Source organism: Gallinula chloropus (assembly GCF_964237585.1).
Source record: "Gallinula chloropus genome assembly, chromosome: 16".
Taxonomy (NCBI): Eukaryota; Metazoa; Chordata; class Aves; order Gruiformes; family Rallidae; genus Gallinula; species Gallinula chloropus.
This window is the reverse complement of record NC_140101.1, coordinates 2450471-2468091: the sequence shown is the minus strand read 5'-3', so window position 1 is coordinate 2468091 and position 17621 is coordinate 2450471. Positions and strand designations below refer to the sequence as shown.

At 47.1% G+C, this 17621-nt stretch overlaps 1 protein-coding gene across 4 annotated transcripts in view; it reads right to left on the bottom strand.

Annotated features, from left to right (window-relative positions):
* Positions 1-17621, bottom strand: part of KCNQ2 (potassium voltage-gated channel subfamily Q member 2) — a gene marked incomplete at both ends in the record, with an annotated part of 67181 nt that overhangs the window by 7327 nt on the left and 42233 nt on the right. Inside the window, 6 exons of one of the 4 annotated variants that reach the window (XM_084271422.1) lie at positions 351-458; positions 2169-2300; positions 2821-2929; positions 3994-4217; positions 11629-11682; positions 17270-17299. In XM_084271422.1, the coding sequence (XP_084127548.1) occupies positions 351-458; positions 2169-2300; positions 2821-2929; positions 3994-4217; positions 11629-11682; positions 17270-17299 (657 nt within the window). Of the gene's footprint in view, positions 1-350; positions 459-2168; positions 2301-2820; positions 2930-3993; positions 4218-11628; positions 11683-17265; positions 17300-17442; positions 17496-17621 lie in introns of all 4 variants that reach the window. The other 3 variants (XM_084271424.1, XM_084271423.1, XM_084271425.1) reach the window with 3 other exon arrangements.

The following is a 17621-nucleotide window of genomic DNA, read 5'->3' as shown; positions in this document are numbered from 1 at the left end:
TTTAAAAAGTCTTTTAAAAAAGATTTTTAGAAGGGACCTTTTCGCTTTCTAACATCTAGAAGAAGGCTGAAAACAGAAAATACACTAGCTCAAGAAACTGATGGTTATTGATGACTGTATGAATCCCCCCCCTTTTTTATTTCCCCTTTGGCTTGCCTAGCTTGAAAGCTCATCCCTGAATGTAAATCAGAGCACACACCCAGAGTAGCAAGCCCTTCTGAGTCACGATTTTAGCAAGCTGCACTGCTAAATGATAAATGCCGTCATATAACTGGCATGAAAGGGGTTTGACATTATGCAAATGAAAAAAAAAACAACCCAGAGAAAGCGGCATTTTGGTGAATCCTAACCTAGGCGAGTATTGGGGAGACTCTTTGGAAGAATACATGGGTCCTTTGGTTGGATACTTCTTATGCCGGGGAGTTGAAGGGGGCGGGGGACCCACAATCATATCTATCCTGGCAAAGTAAATAAGAAAGAAAAGACACCAGCAAAATGCATAATGAAGCAACACGGAGAGAAAAGTCGGTCAGAAAAGTTGCAGAAGGAAACAACTGAAAAACAGAACGCCAGAGAGAGAAGGAGAGAAGTTGAAAATTCTGCTGGAACAGGAGGTTCTGTCCTGCTACCTGGCTGTTGGTGAAAGCCAGAGTCTTACCCACCCCTGCATAAGGTTGAGAGATTTTAAGCACCACTGAAACATCATTAGGAGATTCCACCCCCATCCCAGATGACATGCTTTACCCTCTGGAATATATTTGTGTATGTGTAGCAATATCCCCTTGAGGTGGTTGGCTATGAAACAACATATATTCATTCTCCTTTCAGTTCCAGTGTTAGGTACCACATCCTCAGCTAGTTCAGAAAAGCATGAGCCATTGGGGAGATACACTGTGGGACTGAGTAACTCAATGAATGAGAGACATCCATGGTTGGCAGGGTGTCAGGATGAGACACAGGACGGTGTGAACACAACACTGAAAAAAGCATGTTACAGACACATCACAGTGACACAGGCATTCATGATTAAAGAGGAAAGTGCATGTGGACACCCTAGAAATTTGCTTGAATGTGGGTTTAACCCACCAAAGCCTTGGTTATGGGAGGTCCGAGCTGAGGTGGCAGGGAGAGCTCAGAGCTTTGATTGCTGAAGGAAAGGGAAATGAAAATATCTGTTGTCCTCTGAGCTGCCCTGTGACAACCTCCCTGGGCTCCACTACGTGGGTGCACTGTACTTCTAGTGCCAGTTGGTCATGGCCCAACGTTGGCCATGGCCACTCCAGACATAGACCTTGCCTACAGGGTGCTCCTTCCAGTTGTACTGGGTGCGTGACCAGTCTCATTTTCAATGTGAGACAGCAGGGCTGAGGGAGTAGTCAGACAAAAAGGCTTAGCTCAGACCCTACGTTCAGGGGACCAAATTAATCTGGGCTTTTCTGCAGGAGAAACAATCAGGTGATGGTTGGGGACAATGACATTTTAAATGCCCTTCTCAGTTCCATTTGTCCCTTGTTCATATTTCTTCCCCTATTAACACTAACTCATCACCCCCTAAGCTTTGAGCCCAGAGGCTGAAAAGCAGCTCAGCTAACCCACACCTACATCAGGATGAGATGGGAAATCCCTGTCTGCACGTATTTCATCAGGCTGTGCCACTGGAGGAGGGATTCCTCCTAAAACAGCTTAGTGTCCCAAGAGCTGGAGGGAGCTGCTGCCTCCTCCCTGCCTGCTCTGCCTGTAGCAGCAGGGTCACAACCAGCAAATCAGGTTTCATTTTGCATTGCTCCTAGAAGGGTACTGAATTAGGCATATCAGCCTTCAGGCTGTGGCATCATCTCTTTTCTAGCCTGCCAGGACGACCAGAGAGGTATGATCCTGCCTGTGGGATATACCATAGTGACAGAAACTCCCAAAGGAGGAGGATGAGCCGTGTTTCATGTGTGCATCCCAGGGTGGGCAGTAAGGCATTATTACATCACTGCTTGCAGTCCCTGTCCTGGTCATCCCTGTGGGCTACAGCCACAAACACCAGGGTTTTCCTCAAGGTTTTCCCTTTGGAAGGAAAAGGATAAGTTGTAGCTGGGAAGCAAAGTCTCTCTCCTGGCATCACACCCACAATGAACAACAAACAGTGAAGAAAAAACAAAGCAAAGAGATGGGTCTCTTGCCTGGCCTGAAGGTTTTTGATCCGGGAAAGCATGTCCAGGTGACCAGCTGAATACTGCTCGATGACATCCATCACGTCGTAGGGCCGCAGGCTCTCCTTGAACTTGCGCTTGGAGACGAGGAATCTCATAATGCTGCAGGAGATGGAGAGGAAAGGGAAAAAAATAGTCTCAGGGCTGCAGCCTGACCTGCTTAGGGACAGAAAAAAAATCCACTGCAGGGAGTTGCTTTGGAAGGAAAAGGTGATAAATCCCAACTCTGTGGGGTTGGGAGAGGATGCAGCAGGAGGAGAGGGGAAGGGGATTGCGGGGGCTTGTGGCTGAAGCCTGGTCAGCGATGGGGGGTCCCTGGTGCCCCTTGGACTATCAGCTGTGCAAGTGGCCTCTCTGCAGCGCTTTTGTAAGTGTCAGCATTACATCTCAGAGCTGGTGAGCACGATCATTTGGATGCATCCCTGCAGGGGATCTTCCTGTTTCGCCTTTTTTTCCTTCCCTCAGCAAAAAATCCCCTTTCTGGCAGAATTTTCTGTAAAGGAGGGCAGGCCACCCAGGGGAAAACCAGCCTGCAACTCAGGCATTTCATTGTCACCTCTGCTTGGACTTTAAATGTCATTTTTCCCCCCCCTCTATTATTTATTCCCTCCTCCTCTCTTACCACACTGCCCTGATGCTGACTTTCAGTCCTGGGGTCAAATCTTCCGTCACAAACTCACAGTTGCAGCTTTTGTTCTCATCAGGAATGTCTTCTCCAGGGAGGCTTGCTTCTGGGTTTGGGAGAGGGAAGAATAAAGAGAACCTGTCACTATTTCCCATGCCCATTGCTGTGCAAGGAAAACCAAGTCAGATCACAACCAACCAACCCTGGGGAAGCACCAGAGAGATCTTTGCTGAGCATCCAAATGAGAACATTTCCCAAGAAACGTCCCATGAGCCAGCAGTGGCTCTTGCAGCTCGGAAGGACGATGGGATCCTGGGCTCCATCAGCAGAGGGGTGGCAGCAGGGACAGGGAGGGGATTGTCCCTCTCTGCTCTGCCCTCCCCAGCTGGAGTCCTGTGTCCAGAGCTTGGGCCCAACACAAGGAAGATGGGGGGCTGTTGGAGAGGGGTCAGAGGAGCCACAGAGATGCTCAGAGGGCTGGAGCAGCTCCCCTATGGAAAGAGGCTGAGGGAGCTGGGCTGGTTCAGCCTGGAGAAGAGGAGGCTGTGGGGAGACTTCATTGCAGCCTTCCAGTCCCTGAAGGGAGCAGAGGAACAGGAGGGGAATCAGCTTGTTAAAGGGCAGAGAATGGCAGGACAAGGGGGATGGATTAAAGCTAAAGGAGGGAAGGTTTAAATTGGATATTGGGGGAAGTTTTTTCCAGAGAGCGTGGTGAAGGGCTGGAACAGGCTGCCCAGAGAGGGGATGGGTGCCTCATCCCTGGGGGTGTTCAAAGCCAGGTTGGCTGGGGCCCTGGGCAACCTTGTGTAGCTCCAGGGCTGGAGGTTGGTGTCCCTGCCTGTGGCAGGGGGTTGGAGCTCTGTGACCCTTGGGGTCCCTTCCAACCCAGACCATTCTGTGATTCTACAAATGCCAACTGCAGCTCTCATCCATCTTGAGCTGCCCAACTCTCCCTTCCCCATCTCTATATACACAAATATTGACATTATCCTGGGTGTCAGCGGGGGGTTTCTTAGTGCTTATTACGCTCTAAGCTAAAGGGCTGGAAGTAGAAGGAGACATTAAGCACCCTGCCTTGCAGCTCTGCCCTTCTTAGGTAGGGAAGGAGAGGGTGTTTGGGCTGGATGTGGCCTCAGGGTCCCATGTAGCCCCCCCCCCCCAAGCCCTCACCTTCTGAGTTTTGCCGCGACGCCGCTCCCTTGATGCGGAAAGCTTGCCGGGCTCGGCTGCGGTCTCCAAAGCTCCAGCTCTTGGGCACTTTGCTCGGGCTGTCCTCGATGCTCTGGTCAGCGCTGGGGGACCTCCGGATGCCCTGAGCCTGTGGAGAGCCTTTCCCTTTGGTGCCAGCACCGCGGGGACTGGAGAAGACACGATCTTTCAAACTGACCTTCTGACTGTTCAGAGAAACACGTTGAAACAAAGACAAAAAGGAGACAGCAGGAGGAGTCATTCTGGAAACCACGCAGTCCTTCCCCACCAGCCATTAGAAACCAAGAGCACTTCCAAGCAGCAGTGAGATGTAGTTTTGCTGTTGGCTTTTTAGTTTTTCAGATGTAGGTATTTATTTTCTTTTTTCTTTTTTTTTTTTTTTTTTAAAGAAAGCGTTGTAGAAATGTTTCCACCGTAATGAGTGAAATGAGAATGATTATTAAGAGAGAGAAAATAATGAGGACTTAAACAGAAGCCCCTCGTGGGATGCCAGGGCTGGCGGGACAGAATGACGTTCAACAATGAGGTTATGATTCCTTAAATCACTGATCGGCTCCAATCACGAGCTAGGAAGCTTTTCTTTCACAACTGCCTTCCAAAACCCTATATCTAGTAAGAAAATACCATTAAAAAAAAAAACCAAAAACCCCTTTATCTTAAACTTTTAACTTTCTTAAACCCTTTGCTTCTGGTGCTCAGACGTTTCCTACCCCTTTCTGCCACTCATGTATTTCCTCCCTCTTAAAACCATGATCTGCCCCTTTTTATATATTCTGAAGAGTTCCTCTTTTTTCCAGTCATCTATTTAAATACTTAAATACAAACACTTACACGTGCAGCTCCCCTGTATCCTATAAAGATTCAATCTGAAAGCTGGCTAAAATCTATCTGCTCTGCTATGGGTATCAGCATCATCATGCAAAGCCAAATTTTACAACTTCAGAATATGGCATTTTATTGCTGTTTTTCTATTAGAATCCCATTTCTTTAAAACTTTGGCATTATGGTTTTGAAAAGAGAATCTCTCCAGAAAGAGAGATGATCTCACTGAGAAATAGCCTGCTGACCCAGCTCAAACCGCTGTCTGAATTCTGAAATTTGTAATTAGAAACTTTCACCCCAAATGAAGACGATGATTTTTCAACGTGAAAACTGCAAACCCAAAAGCTGGTGTGAGTCCTCATGAAAGGGCAAACTTTTTAGAGACAGCACTGGGGAAACCAAACTGCAAATAGTTTTGGATAATTTGGTATTTTCTGAATGGTAAGGGATTATTAAATGATTAATCATACATTATTACGTTGCCATTTTTAATTATAAGTTATTGATATTACCTGATCATACTGACAGAGGTTAGACAACCAGTGCAAGGCACTCGCACGGGCAGGTAACATTTTATATATAGGCAAATCAAAACTGAATAAAACCACAGATGTGACTCCCAAGACTCTCCCACTGCAGCAGCCATGGATTCTTTTGCTGCAAGTTCTCTGACTCAACTTGTGGGAAGAACGTTGCAGGAGTTTTCATTTCCACATCACATTTCCAGGTCACCAACCAAAGACCTGGGGTTTTCTTTTTTTCTGTCTCTTAGCAATGCCACCTTAAAACTCAGAGCCAAAGTGTCCTCCTTTGCCTTCAAAACCGGCACGAGGTTCTTTGTAACCAGAACTTAGCTGCTAATATTTGAAGCGAAGCAAAATGCAGCTCCCTTTCCCCCAGCAGCATCAGCTGTACCGTGCTGACGGGAACAGCCATTCGGTTTTGTCCGTGAAGGAAGAAGACGTGACTCAAAGACACACAGGGAGCAGATTTGTTGAGTAAGAAGGTGCTATTTTTACAAAGTCACTTTACATTGGGAGACATTGAACATTTATAGGGAGAGAAAGGTGCTTAGGCAGCAATTCCCAGAGTTGCACAGCACGATCCCAGCGAGGCATCGCTGCCCTGATGCAACAACGCCCAGGGAACGGGGAGAACATCTCCTGGGCTGCAGGGCAGGGCTGTCTGTGGCCATTGGCCGGGCAACAATTCCACATTGAAAGATGCATTTGAGAGAAAATAAGGTTTGTTCATGGCCAAATTAGAAAAGGCAGGGTTAATCCAATTAATGATGCCTTTTTATTTCAGCTAAGTGCTGGAGGTTTCATTTCCAGTGTGCTGCTTGCTGCAGGGTCTGTCTGAAAGCCATGGGACCCGCAGATGTTCAGCATAGCTGAAAATCAGATCAGAGGTACAGGAATTTAGGAACAACCACGTGCCTGAACACCTTTCTGTCTGCAAGCCATACTCACTGATGCTACCGAAATCATCATATGTAATGAGCCAAATGTTTAAAAGAAGTTCTTAATCTCTGTTTCTTGGATCAGAAACCAGAGTGACATTTATTTGTCACCCAAATAGGCCAATTGGATTTTTTTTTCTTTCTTTCTTTTAGTTGATTTTGCAGAGGAATATTCCAGAAATCCACTGCATTGCAGTAGAACTGATACTTTGAACTACCTGGGCTTTCTTCAAAAGAAGTTTTCTAAAAAATGAAGGAGCAACACAGCAATATCCAGAATTCAAAGCAATCTCTCAGTGCCTCATCCTCTGCTGAGTTGCTCCCATCACACATCTCAGTGCAAAACCAGCTGCTGCTCACTGAGTCAAGCAGGGCCTCTTCTTTGGGGCCCCTTTCCCATTCCCACAATAAATGCGCCGCAAATCTTTGCAAGACTCACAAAGTGCCAGAGATAGAAAGCGTTGAACTCAGGGAGGAATACGAGCAAAGAGTTTCCAGCCTGACAGCATGAGGTGCAACACTTTAACACGTCACAAAATCTCCTAGAAGTCTGATGAAACACTTAAGATCTGGGTGGGTTTTGTTCCTGAGCACTCACTGCTCAGAAAGAAACCCAACTTCTCTGGTTTCACACAGATGACACGAGACGACATGAACAGTTAATTGAATTTTTCCTTCTGCCATGCAATAGTCTCATTGGCAATGACACCTGGAATCACATGCAAGTACAGTCCCTGCAGAGGAGAATGCTGTTGGGGTCAGCAGGAGCTGGCAGGAAGGAGTCCAAAAGAAATATAGACATATATAGAGATATATGCTGTCAGCTAATCCAAGATCATGTTCTCATTCAACCAGAAAGTCATGCAGAGTGACGCAGGGCATCTCGGAGAAGGGGTATTTCAATGTCACTCAAGTAGACAGTAAATGAGCCTGAGTTCAGTGGGAAGTGTACGTGTTGGTGACATGAACATGAGGAAAGCAGTGACCCAGCCACAGACAACAACGGGAACTGAAGCTTGCAATCATGGTAGCTAAGAGCATGAGCATGGGGCAGGCACCCTGCTCGTACCAGGGGGAAGGGAAAGAAAAATGTGGCTTTGCAACCAGAGACAAAGATTATGGGAGGCTGTAACAGCATCACAGGGTGTGCTTTAGTTCCTGGGTCTTCATAATCACTTTCACTTGGCATCTATTAAAAATGTATTTGATAACCAAAAAAACGACAAGGTTTCCAGGCTGACTGTGGGGAAGGTTTACAAAACTCTCAGCTTTTGACTTGAATTTAACAAGAGGTAGAAACTGAGCTGCCTTCTCTGCTGCCAGTCAAAAAACGAGAGCCCGTGCTGGACGAATACATGAAGCCCAAGCCATGGTCACGCAGCTGATAGGAAGATGTTTGCTGCATTAGTGGGCTTTGTGTTTTGATTCCTTTAGGTCCAACAGCCCAGCACTCAGCAGCAACTTGCTGAACTAACCTTCAAATCCATCAACCTCCTTAGGATGATGGGGGGTTTTCAGCTCCCATTTGAAACCCTCTGGCTCAGGGTTCATTCCACAGCCCCTCCACAGTATTAAATCAGCACTTTTAAAAAACGCAGAGTCATTGCATTAGCAGCAGTTTTGGATCAATAAAAGGTATCACCTGGATCAATAACAGGTATCACCTGTAAATTCTTGTCACTGATTCTAAACTATGCTTGAGCAATCGTTTTGTTTTCTCCCTTCATTTTGTAGGCAGCAAACATTAGGCCAAAACAAGTTAGATAGACTAACATGGACTCTGATCCACCTCTGCATATCAACTCAACCAGTAACAATTGCTTCTGAGAAGCAATGGCCAGGAGAAAAAGGCTATGTTCTGTTGGGAAACGAAGCTGGTGTTTAATCCAGAGCTTGTGCTGAGCTCCTGGCATATTAAAACCAGGCAGGAGTGCCAGGAGTAAATGACAGGCTTTGGGGCCACCACTGGGCTCCAGACTGGTCACTAAGAGGCAGAAACCAATTACTGGAGACATGAAGGAAAGGCAAAAACATCTGTGTGTGCAACACTTGCAATGACTAGAGCAGACACCAAGAGAGGACCAGGCTCAAGCTTGGTTTGCTCTGGTGATTTCAGAAAAGCCACTGCAAAGCTGAGTTCAGCCCAGAGAATGGAGATTACAGCAGCAGAGCAACCCGAGCACAAAGAAAACAAAAGGTCAGCCGGTGATCAATGACACCGTGAGTAATTCCTCTCCTCCTCCTCCTCCTTGTCCACAACCACAGTGTTAATCTTGGATGGAAGGGAGTCATTGAAATCATAACAGGAAAGACCAGAGTTGCACCATCCCCACAGCCACCGTGTAAACCTGGCTGAGCACTGGGTGTGGGGCGAGCGAAGGGACACTGGAACCAGACACACGGCCTTAACCTTGGACTCTGGTATCCTGCAGCATTGCTGTTCTACCATCACCCCTGTCTTCCTAAGACACAGACTATTTTTCCCCAAGCTGGTGTTCAGAGCTGTCAAACACCCCATCACACGTACCCTGCACCTTTGAGCCAACTCTCCCTATTTGCCAGCTCAGCTGGTTTGCATTCCAGGAGCAAAGCCAAACATTAGGTTGCATCTTCAAGCTGGCTGATTGTTTCTAAACTAGACTTCAAGAAATAGTCTATGCTCAGGCCAGTCAAGGGCTCTGCAGACACTTCTCCTTCACTGGTCGCCTTCCCACTGTCAGGTCTCTGTGGTGCCTTCATTTCTCTGAGTAGACACCAGGAATTTCTCTTACAAAACAGAATACAATAGACCTGATAATCTGGCTTGGTATAGTTTGCATTACTGTCTAAAAATGCCTGCATTATTGCCTTTATTGACCAGAGACCGTTGGTTAGTACATTAAGAAACCACAGCTTCTAAGGAGTTTGCTATTAATTTACCTATATTGAGTTTTCCATGAGCGCCTCATCATTTTCTGTTACTTCATTACAGGCATCCTAGATGAAGGCTTTTAGCACTCTGCTTTAGATGCATCAAAGTGCTGGCATCTGCCCCTAAGACTTTGTGCAGTGTGGGACTGTAGGCAGGCAGGCCAAGGGTCTGGGAAAACAAGGCATTTGAACTATTTTTATGTCCCTTCAAGGTTAATCTAGAGTTTTACTAAAGCACAGCATGTAAAACGCTACATTCAGGATGGATGCAGGTAACAAAGATGCTCTTGGAGCTACTCCAAAGTTCAAGACTCCTTTTTTGACTGGAAGAACCACAGCCTGTAACCCTCCTTTCTCAGGGTCTCCAAAGGATTAAGATCTTGAGATAATAATTTGTTTCATCCTCCCTTTCCCTTGCAGAACTCAAGATGGGGGAGATGAAATGAGGACCACAGTGGGAAGGAATTTAGTAGAAAATTGGAAAAAAAACAAAACAAAACTGGTTTTACCAATTACAAATTCATGCCTAGGAAGACATGCAAGGAAGACATTAAGATCAGAGTGGCTGATTTTCCAGAAAACAGAATTGGACACAGACAGGTGAGAGGACAGCATTACAAATATCACTGCATGATTTAATTGCTGCCAAACCCAACCTCAGCGCTGAGTAACTCCTTTCTCTGGGGAGGAGTCCCTGCTTGCGCTACACCTCTGCCTCCAAGAACAAACCAGCCTTGCCTGGCAAATGGAAACACCACCGAAGTCGTGACAACTTTCCCAGCTACTACTGACCAAATCTTTGTCACGTGGAAACGTACTGGAATGCTGCCTGTGCAACTGATGCTCCCCCAATATTTAAATCAGTCCTTTCAAGGATAAACTTCAAGGAAGGCCACAGTGCCAGTGAAACACGTATCAGGAGGCTAACTTGAAGATTCAGGCTATTTATCCAGGTACAGAGGATTTCCTAGCATGGAGAACTGCTCATTACAAAATCTAGATCATGCCCCTTTCCTCTTTGTTACCCATTCAGAGATGGGATTTACCACACTACTACTGAGCTGCTGATGGACGCGTCTCTCAGGCTTGAGCCCGAGCCTCTAGACTGACAGAGAACTAAAACAGCCAGGAAGGAAAAGAAAAATATAGCAAGAAAAGAAAAGATAGGAGTTGGAACAATTAATGGACAAAATCAGAGATACATATACTTTTAAAGCTGTAGTTTGTTGGCTTTCTGAGGGAGACAGAGACTGGTGATTTTAAGAATTAAAACGGACTCCAAAAAAGAGCATGCAAAAATCCGATTTCACAAACATGCGGCATCGCTCAGTGCCCTGCCACTCCTGGAATTCCCCTGCCTGGCTGCTGGGGAGGGGGAAGAGCTGATGGGATTCACCTACCAGCATTCGCAGCATGCAAACTCTGGGCCTCGGTAATTGAAGAAGGTGCATGTTTGCTGCTGAGAAGCAGTGTCTGGGGCAGGGGGAAGAGACTCTTCCAGTGCAAGTGGGGAAGTAGACATATGTGTGCATAAGTAGAATAAGATGTATGTATCTGTGTCCCCTTATGGCAATCAGATGGATGAGCTAAGGGATGCTCGTTGGGAACTCTCTGAAGCCGCCTAACAACTGTCAGCTTGATGAGAAAGATGGAAACACTGCTCATACCAAACCCTCAGCTCTAGCTAACTGCTCCCCACAGGATCTAGAAACAGAACCATTCACAATGCCAATGTCAACGCTAAGGGGAACCCGTATCCCCTACGTCTGGTGGGACAGGCTGAGATTAGTCCTTCTCTAGCTGCGTAGTAGAGGTGCTAGATAGGCAAGCCATGGCTTCCAAAGGCCACAAGACTAGGACAGGTCAATTTGTAGTGTTCAGAGAGCCAAAGGAACGGTGATTGAGCAGAGGTAGGAAGCTGGTATTTCTCATGCTACTAACTTGACATTGCTGTACAGCGCAATTCAATTTGCAAGGATTCCCTGGGCCTTGAGGAGGGATGGAGTGATAGGGAGGAAGGAGTCTGTCTCCAAAAAAAAAAAAAACCATTAAATTTTTAAAATGTTATTTTACTTTAATTTTTTAAATTTTCCATCATTTCTTAAACTTCAGTTCCTGGCCTCCTTCATCACTGAGCAGACACTGGCTTGCTAGCCCAGACCAAATTCCCCATCCTCATCTCTTTGATTCATGTGTTCTGCGTGATTAGCAGACAAGGAAGCCTCTAATTTCTGAGTGGGCAATGGGGAGGCTCTTTCACCTTTTTTTTTCTTTTTTTTTTTTTTTACTCATCTAGTACCTCTATTAAGCAGAGAAGTGATCAGAACGGGTGGTAGCAGGGTAGAGGGAGAATGAGCCGTGCAGCTTTTGATTAGTTCCGTGCGACGCATTTCCCGTGGTACCTAGAGTTTCCTGAGCAGCATCCGCATAGTGACTCTCTGCACGGTTTGCTTTTACTGGAAATGAGGGGAGAGTAAAAATTAGACCTGGAAGCAAATGCCAGACAGGAAACTTTTGATTACTGACTCTAGGTTTAAAAGACAGGTGTTCTGAGGGCCGGGTTCATGACAGGATTCTTCTGGTTGAGCGTTAAATGGGGAGGAAAAAATAAAAAACAAAATCAAGAGGGTTTCTGAAATTTATCTCACTGTGGCCAATAAATGTCATTGTTAGAAATGATGCATTGAATTGGTGGCATCAGTTGATCTACAGTCCACTGCTTCTGCAGGAAGGGGTGGTTTTTTTCATCTGCTTTGGAAACAAAAAGTATTCTTTTCTTCCTCTAAACAGATAAAAAAAGATTTATTTTCTTTAATTGGCTAAGCCATGGAGAGCTGAAACTTTAACTCATTTTGTCCAATGACATCCAAAAGGTTCAAATTTCTTCTTTTTCTTTTAAAAAAAAAAAAAACAAAAACAACCAAAACCTCACAAAAAGAGCTAGTTAATCTGAGAATTATTTGCACTTCTTGTATGGGAAACAGCATGATATTAAGCCTGGCATTAAAAATAAGTAAAAGATAAAAAAGGGTGCGGTGAAGCCCCTTACAGGAAGGGGCTTGAACGTCTGTGTTCACACATCTGTTTTTCATAACACTTTTGAGATGGGTCCTACCACTTCTGGGGAGTTAGTGGCTTTGCTGAGGCACTGCCGCAGCTCCCACCAGCCCCCCCCCCCAAAATCGCTGCTCAGGCACTGCCCTGCCAAGAGATCGCCACCACGACCGGGGTCCTCCACGCCATGGAGCAGCCCTCTACCTGCGGAAGGGTAATGATGTGGCCCCCATCGCCCCACCTGGCCACCAGCGGACGTCACTTGCTGAGTTCATGGACAGAGTGAAAAGGTTGAAGGGCATCAAACCCCAATCTCGTTTTACACTTGAACTCGGCAATGGGAGGAGCTCATCGGCACAGACACACACAGAAGGAATTTGCAGGAATTCCTTCTGCTTTGCAGCATCCCATGCAAGCTCAGCCAACACCACCTTCTCCATCCTGGGGACTCCTCAGGTGCCCACAACGGGACCCCACATCCCCAGGGAGCCCCGGGGATCAGTGGTGCTACCAGGGCCGTTCTGGAGCTGTGGTCTGAGCATTGCAGCGTGGAAGTGGGATATTCAGCATGCAGAGCCTCAGGGAGACAGGTGGGTTACCCTCCTCTTAGTCTCCTCTGCGGTCCCTATGGAAAGATGCAGTCCCTTCTGTGCAAATAATCCGCTCCCCTAAAGGCAACTGATTATTTCCAGATTACTGTCAGTCCCAGCATGAGTCTCTGACACCAGTTTAAATCGTTAGAGAGTCAAACACCAACCCAGGCTAACATGGCCCATTGGGTTCCTGTGATTGCCACCGGTTCCCATGGGCAGCAGCAGTTAGTGACACCTCGGACACCCTGGGCTGGATGAGCAGGGGCCCACTGAGTCAACCAAAGGCATCCTCCAGTGCGTACAAAAGCCTTAATCACACCCCTGAACAGAGATATTAACATTGTGTGTACCTCAGACAGACACATACATACACTGAGAGATAGGTATACGCACAGATATACATACACGTTACAAGGTGGCCCAGTCCAGCATTCACTCAATGTAACAGCCAAGGTCTTGCTGAGTTCATGAGGGCCGAGGACAAACCAATGCAGAGCACAACCTTCCAAAGAGGTTCCTCTCGTTACCTACAAGACTGAACTCATGCTGGACAAAGTAATCTGAGTTTTAGCTTCCCAGTTCCCCAGAATCCTTCTGTTTCTTTTTTCTCTGATATTATTTTTATGATCGCTTAAGTTCATGAAATTTTTTAGCTTTCCACCCAATTATATTTTGGAAAACACAAGAGGAAGAAATGTGGTCATGGATGCCTTCAGATGTTTATAAAACCATCTGTTAAAGAGCATCTGAAGCACATGGTTCATATAAGAGCCTCCGTAGTCCTGGCTAACCATATGTTTGTCTTTTTGACATTACAATCAGAAGACAAAACAAACAGAGACAAGATGCCACAGCAGATTTCCAGCCTGATTAACACAGGAGCAACCAAACCCCATTACCACTCTCATTTGCTGGCTTTCTGCAGCAGGCGGGGTGAGAAAAGTCCCACCATGGAGCAGCACTCCTTCCCTGGGTTTATGAGGCAGAAAAGACTCATATTTAGACTTGCATGAGAGCAGAGTGGTCTAGGAGGCATGATCGGCGCTAAGTGTTCCTGCAGCAGCAGCAGCCAGCCTGGGGAAGGGCAGGTGACCACTTCTCCTGGCCAAGGTCAATGGTAGGGTGGGCAACAGGAGGCTCCGTGAGCAGTTATTTTAAAAAGGGAGGAAAATAACAAGGGGCAAGAGGTATGTAGCATGTAGAAAAAGGCCAGCATCTTTTCTGCTCATCACAGCCTGGGCTCCACGTCACGGGGAGGTGAGGTCCTGTCCCCTCGAGGCAGTCAGCACACAGCTTTCCTGGCACTCGGTCACAGATGGATGCAGATGAGCTCAGCAGGAACAGTAGAGAAAGGACATAACCTGTCTCAGATCGGCTGTCCCTTTCTGTGCCAAGGTCAAATCAAAAGCCACCCAAGTAACTCCAGGTGACCCAGAGCCTCTGCCACACTAACCCCATCCCCTCCCCGTGTCCTCCCACCCCTGGCAGCAGGTCTCTGGGTGCTGTCTCAGCAGAAATCAGCACAGCTATGGCAGCACCAGAGTCAGAGGGCAGCATTGCCACTGGTGCGTGGGCAAGACCCCAGCGGCTGCTGCACACACTGGTGAGGAGTTCAGGATGCTCCCTGACCTTGCAAGGCAATGTTTGTCTTGCACAGCACGTTCCCAGGACCCTGCATCCCCTACCTCACTTAAAAATACATTTAGGATGCAAAATAGTGCAGAAGCTGGTTCTGTTGTTTGCTGTAAGGACTTTGGTGCGTCAGTTGTGGAAAGAGGGACACAGGAAATCAGCCACTCCTGACACCCAGCTACAATGGGAAGAAGATCCAGCTATCTCCAGATGACAGACTGGATGTTTTCTTACATCGATGGAGATGGAAAGCAGCAAATCCTGTATCAGCTGGAGCAGTAGAAGTGTGGTGCTGAGGTCTGCTATGAGAGACGACTCATCCCCAGGAGTTTCCTAAGGAAACAGGCAGCGACAGACCACGGCTGGATGATTAACTGTTGGGTGGGCTGAGACACAGGATGAGTTTTCTTTTCTAAGGGCAGGATGACACACTGAACATCACTGGGAGGCTGTTGGGAAATTACAGTGGGTGGGAGACTTAGGATGTGAATGCAAAAAGATACAGGAACTTTTTCCTGGGAAAAATAGGTGATCTGGGGCCTCCTGATTCCAGGGACTGATGTGCAAGGTTCCTTCCTGAGGTCTGAGACAGTACTAGATGGAAAAGGGCAGTGGGAACAGGTAGAATTGATGTTGCCCTAACAAAACACAGGAGAAAAGAGCTTTGGTTCTGCTATGGCAGCTGATGGAACAAGATGGAAAGCACCCTGATGCCATGTACATGGCAGCTGCAGACCCTCAGCTTGAGCACTGCTGGGTTCAGGATTACAACAGAGGGCAACAAAACCCAGCAGTGTCAGAGGAGACAGATATACTACAGGAGCAGGAGAGCATCATTTGGAAGTGACCCCTGTGAAGGATATCTATAGTAAAACATACTCTGGAAAAGGGCAGCAAAAGGCTCTTTTTACTTCTTTCTGTGACACATGATTAAGAAAGCAAGGTAGAAATGGAATAGGGCAAACCCTGCAACCTCTATGAAGAAATTATATCCAACCCAGTGTTTCCACTGGTGGAGATGAGTCCTGCAAGATGAGACTGAGATTCAAAATTAAGAAATAAGACTGGTGCCTCAGAAACCAGACTAGTACCTGCAATTGCAGGCATGCTGGCTGGTGTGACCCTATGAGGGACTGCCAAGCCTCAGATTTCCTCACCTATGGCTCTAATCAGGTTGAACAGAGATTTCACCTCATTGCACAGTCATATGCTTGTGAGAAATGTGGATTTACCCTTTGATGCATCCAAAGTACGTCACTGGCTAAGATAGGGCAGTGGAGGACCCACCAGTGGGTAGCTGAGATTTCAGCCTTGGTCTGCTCTAAGAGCACTCCCTATGTAATGTGCCCTGATTTATTAAAGCTGGATGGAAGCTGCCTTTAGCTACACAGGATGAGACCCCAAGTAGGTGGGAAAAAAAAAACAAAATCTGGATAGTTGAGACATGATCTTGGAGATTTGGTATATTTGGCAGGAAAGAGGATGGAGCGGTACAGAGGTTCTGCTTGCAAAAGGAAAGAGCTCAAAAGACAGAAAAAAGAGGGGGTGGGGAGGAAAAGGAAGGAAGGATGAAATTTTCCTCCCTTTAATCAGTACCAGATATCTTTGGTTGGATTTTATGCCAGGGAAAAATTAGTTTCTGGCCTCTTATAAGCTAAAAGGCACAGCAGAAAGTTACATCTGCAAAATGCCTGCTCCAGTTATATATTTACTCCTTGAGAAACATATTAAGCATTTACAGTATCTAGGCTGTAGGCTATGTTTTGTGATAGGAGATGGAAGACCTGAAAGCCAAGCAGATGATCTCCACAGATCATCAGGTTTGCATCTTGCCTCCCCCCACCAAAAAAAAAAAAGAAAAGAAAAAAAAGGATTGAGTACCAGGATTATGTCTTAAAAGGACTGAGGAAGAGAATCCCAGAATTAAAACACTCGGGAGGGGATGAAGAGTATCCCAAATACCAGCCCTGTTGCTTTCCCTGGGACATGTGAGCAGAGAAAAGCTCTGCTGTAGGTGAGGTTTATGGCTGGCCTTGGAAGGTGCTCGCCACCTCTCAGAGGGCGCCCGGCTGAGCACCCTCTGCACGGTGGGCTCCAGGCGTGGAGGGAAGACGGAGCAGGGACTGCGCTTCACCCAGAGGTTGTGAGGCCAAGGGAATGGGGTGGAGAAAGGGTGTCTCTGCCACGGTGCCATGTCAGAGAGCCCTCCTGTGTCCCACGGAGCAGCAGGTCCGCGCAGCCCCGTGCAGCACCCTGCAGTGAGAGGAGCTCAGGAGAAGTTGCTAACTCGGCGACACGGTGATGGCTTCGTATTCCCATGTCACCTCCGCCCGGCACGGCACTGGGGGATGGAGACATAGGCAAAGCCCCACCAACGCTCCAGCACTCACTGAGCCTGTGTTAGACTGTTTCACCTACGACTCCAGCAACAAAAAGGAAAACAAAAAAAAGCAGCATAAACCAAAAGCCTTCATCACTCCGGAGAAGAGTCCACCAGCTCTGCCCGTGCTGCCCACCACTCTCTCTAGCCTCCCCCCCGCCCCCAACAGCCTCGCTACCCTGGCAGCTACAGCCCCAGGCAGACTGGAAGATAGGATTTAAGGTCCAGCATTACACGTAGATACATCGGACTGCCACAGCACAGAAAAAGCACGTTAATACCTAGAATGCTTCCCTCGATGGCGCCACGACATGGTACACACACACACGTACATAGAAATCTACAGGGAATGCATGGGAATGGCGTGTTGGCAGTGATACAGACCTTGGCGATGGTTCGGGCTGCTGCTCTTTCCTTTAAACAGAAGCAATAGTACATTAGCATGGTGTCAGGTGGCAAAAGATGTTGCTGCTTCACTGTTAAAACATAACGAAAGGACAATACCAAACAATACAACTAAGTGGAAAGTTGTGGACAGAAGAAAGGGAAAGGAGCACTTAATTCCTGGAGTTTCTGGCCTGGACAGAAGATCACTGGAGACTCACACAACCTCTGAGAAGACACATACAACGCACAGGGTTGAAGAGTTTATCCCAACCCATCCGTGTGCCTACGCATGACTGAGACGCCTGACGGTTGTGTGATTTGTGTGAGCACAGGAGGACTTCTGTGGGCT